Raw genomic sequence first — 2,558 nt, 5'->3', positions numbered from 1 at the left:
AAGCCCTACAGCCGCTGCACGGACGGCATCGTGTACGTGGTGGACTCCGTGGACGCGGAAAGGCTGGAGGAGGCCAGGACGGAGCTGCACAGGATCACCCGCTTCTCGGAGAACCAGGGGACCCCGCTGCTGGTCATCGCCAACAAGCAGGACCTGCCCCGGGCGCTGGATGTCGGTGAGATCGAGAGGCAGCTGGCCCTGGCCGAGCTCAGCGCCTCCACCCCGTACCACGTCCAGCCCGCCTGCGCCATCATCGGAGAGGGGCTGGAGGAAGGCATGGACAAGCTGTACGAGATGATAGTGAAGAGGAGGAAGTCCATGAAGCAGAAGAAGAAGAGGCAGTGATTTGACTGGATGGGATCCCTCATGAAAAAAAAACTATAGTAAACCTATGGTCAATTCAGAAGTCCCTGCTGTAGGAATATTAGAGGGATATGATTGGAAAATTAAAGGGATACTATAGAGAATTTATAGTGATGCTATAGGAGATCAAATAAATACCATAAAGTTTTATAAGGTCACTGTAAACTCACCTTTGAGTACCACATACACAATAAAAGCTCCTATAGGAATATTATAGTGATACCATAAGAGCTAAAAATATAATTAAGTACCATAAGACCACTGTAAACTCACCGAAACACTATGGGTTCCTATAGGAATATTATAGTCAGGGATGTCGTGGAGGGTAAACCTCTAAACTCAATTCACCCATCTTTTTATTTGCAGAATATAGTTAACCCACCTTTTTGGGCTAAAATAAATATTTCTGATATAAATTCACAGTGTACACCATGGTTAACTAGTATCAAATTTATGGAAGTTATATGATAACATGGAGGGGAAGCATAAATTATTGCTTTTCTTAAATTATAATTGATTTTTACTGATATACAGTAGGTGATGATTTGCATTATAATGATCATTGCCTGTAATTCATATTTTTTTACATCACTGAGTGTAATAATACCATAGGAGATAAAAATACAGATTGGGTCACTCTAAACTCACTATGTCAGATACATTTTGAGTCCCTATAGGAATATTATAGTGATTTTTCATTAGGGATATGACAGATAGCCTATAGCTTCGATGTTTGATACAGTCCATGGATCTACTGGAAAAGTTTCCTGTTGCTGCCGTTTTGTGCTGTGCACAGATATGTGAAACTATAGTAAATGTGATTAGGGATGCACTGATACAGATACTGCTGTTTATCTGGCAGATATCCAACATCCCAAAACAGGACTTTGAGGTGACTTAACCCTCTTCTGGCGGCCATGTTGGAGGTCCTCAGCTGATTGTGTTTCTGTCCGTCTCAACAGAATTGAACAGACGGTTAATTTCTGTCTGTTTCTGACTGAACTGATCATTTCATCACTGATCCATCTGATTGACTTAGTATTGCTGTTTAGTATTTGCTGCCAAATGCTTTTGGAGTCAGCACACTAACACTTTCTCTAATCGGAAAGTTGGTAGACTTTGCGTCACATTTCAGAGATAAAGTTGCCAGAGGGTCTGAAAGTTGCTAAATCTGACAAAGTCGCCAAGTTGGCAGTAGGCCTGGTTGTTTGATATTTAGAAAGTATTTGTGCACAGTCAGTTCTCCAGTGGAACTCCATGATGGAGCCAGAGCTGCTGGTTTGAGATTAGTGATGCAACTGCAAAGCCTCCATAGTCATATTAGCATTCAATACATGTAGCATGGCAGAAATCAAAGCAACTTGATTTTCTGCCTTATTCAGTCATAGGATGTCAGATTTCTCTCATGGACGAAAACAGATTGTATCTCTATCATTTTATCTAATGATCTATGTCTTCACTGCTCTGCAAGAGAAGTAGATCATATTTTACCATCATCTAATACAAAGTTTAAAGTTTATCAGCCAGAATCAGTGAAAAAGTATGAGTGCATCCCTAAACGTGTCGACCTGCTGGCAGTAACAGGACAGACAGAAGAGGAACCAAGTGTCTTCCTGTACGGACGATGAAGAGACGTTCATGAGGACGAAACAGATTGACAGGCTGGAACCTGTTAAACTGCTGCTAAAGTCTTTCAACCACGTTATTATCCTACTGAATGATATGCTGTAGGTGCAAATACCATAACATGTGCTGCGTGGGGGGTGTTTTTATCCAAAGCACCCATACATATTTAGCATTAGCCCCAAAGGGACGCTAGATGGCGTTGATTTGTACATGCCATCACTAGCGTCCCAAACACTTATAGAAAACGACCTGCCAAGCGTTTCATTTTTGTGTGCGGTGTCCAATTGGCTGCTCCGTGGCTCAAACGTTCACCCTTCCTACGTCTTACGATCATGTAGAAAGTAAGCCCCATCGTTTTCCCAAAAAATTAGCTTTCAGGAGCTGGGAGCTAAAGCTAATGCTAGCTGTGGTTTAAGAAACAAGCAAAATATAAAATTTACTGTCATTCAGAACTCGTTTCCTGTCCCGCAAATTATCACACGCACTCTTTCTCTCTTACAGGTTTTGATATATTGCCAAAGTATTTTTTATTCTGAACAGCAGCATAAAATCAACGTCATCAGTGAGCT

The 2,558-nt window shown here is 41.7% G+C and overlaps 1 protein-coding gene across 1 annotated transcript in view; it reads left to right on the top strand.

Annotated features, from left to right (window-relative positions):
- The window catches only part of LOC139658244 (ADP-ribosylation factor-like protein 4C), a 597-nt gene extending 252 nt beyond the window's left edge, over positions 1-345 (top strand). Inside the window, exon 1 of the mRNA XM_071536316.1 lies at positions 1-345. This exon is cut by the window's left edge and continues 252 nt beyond it. Coding sequence (XP_071392417.1) covers positions 1-345 — 345 coding nt within the window.
- The last annotated feature ends 2,213 nt before the right edge of the window (positions 346-2,558 follow it).

The sequence above is a fragment of the Centroberyx affinis genome, unplaced genomic scaffold, assembly GCF_046629955.1.
Source record: "Centroberyx affinis isolate AG114_WGS23_722 - 3 ecotype Tasmania unplaced genomic scaffold, CSIRO-AGI_Caff_v1 ptg002854l_1, whole genome shotgun sequence".
NCBI lineage: Eukaryota > Metazoa > Chordata > Actinopteri > Beryciformes > Berycidae > Centroberyx > Centroberyx affinis.
Note: the sequence above shows the minus strand (reverse complement) of the source record. Positions and strands in the feature narration are given on the sequence as shown.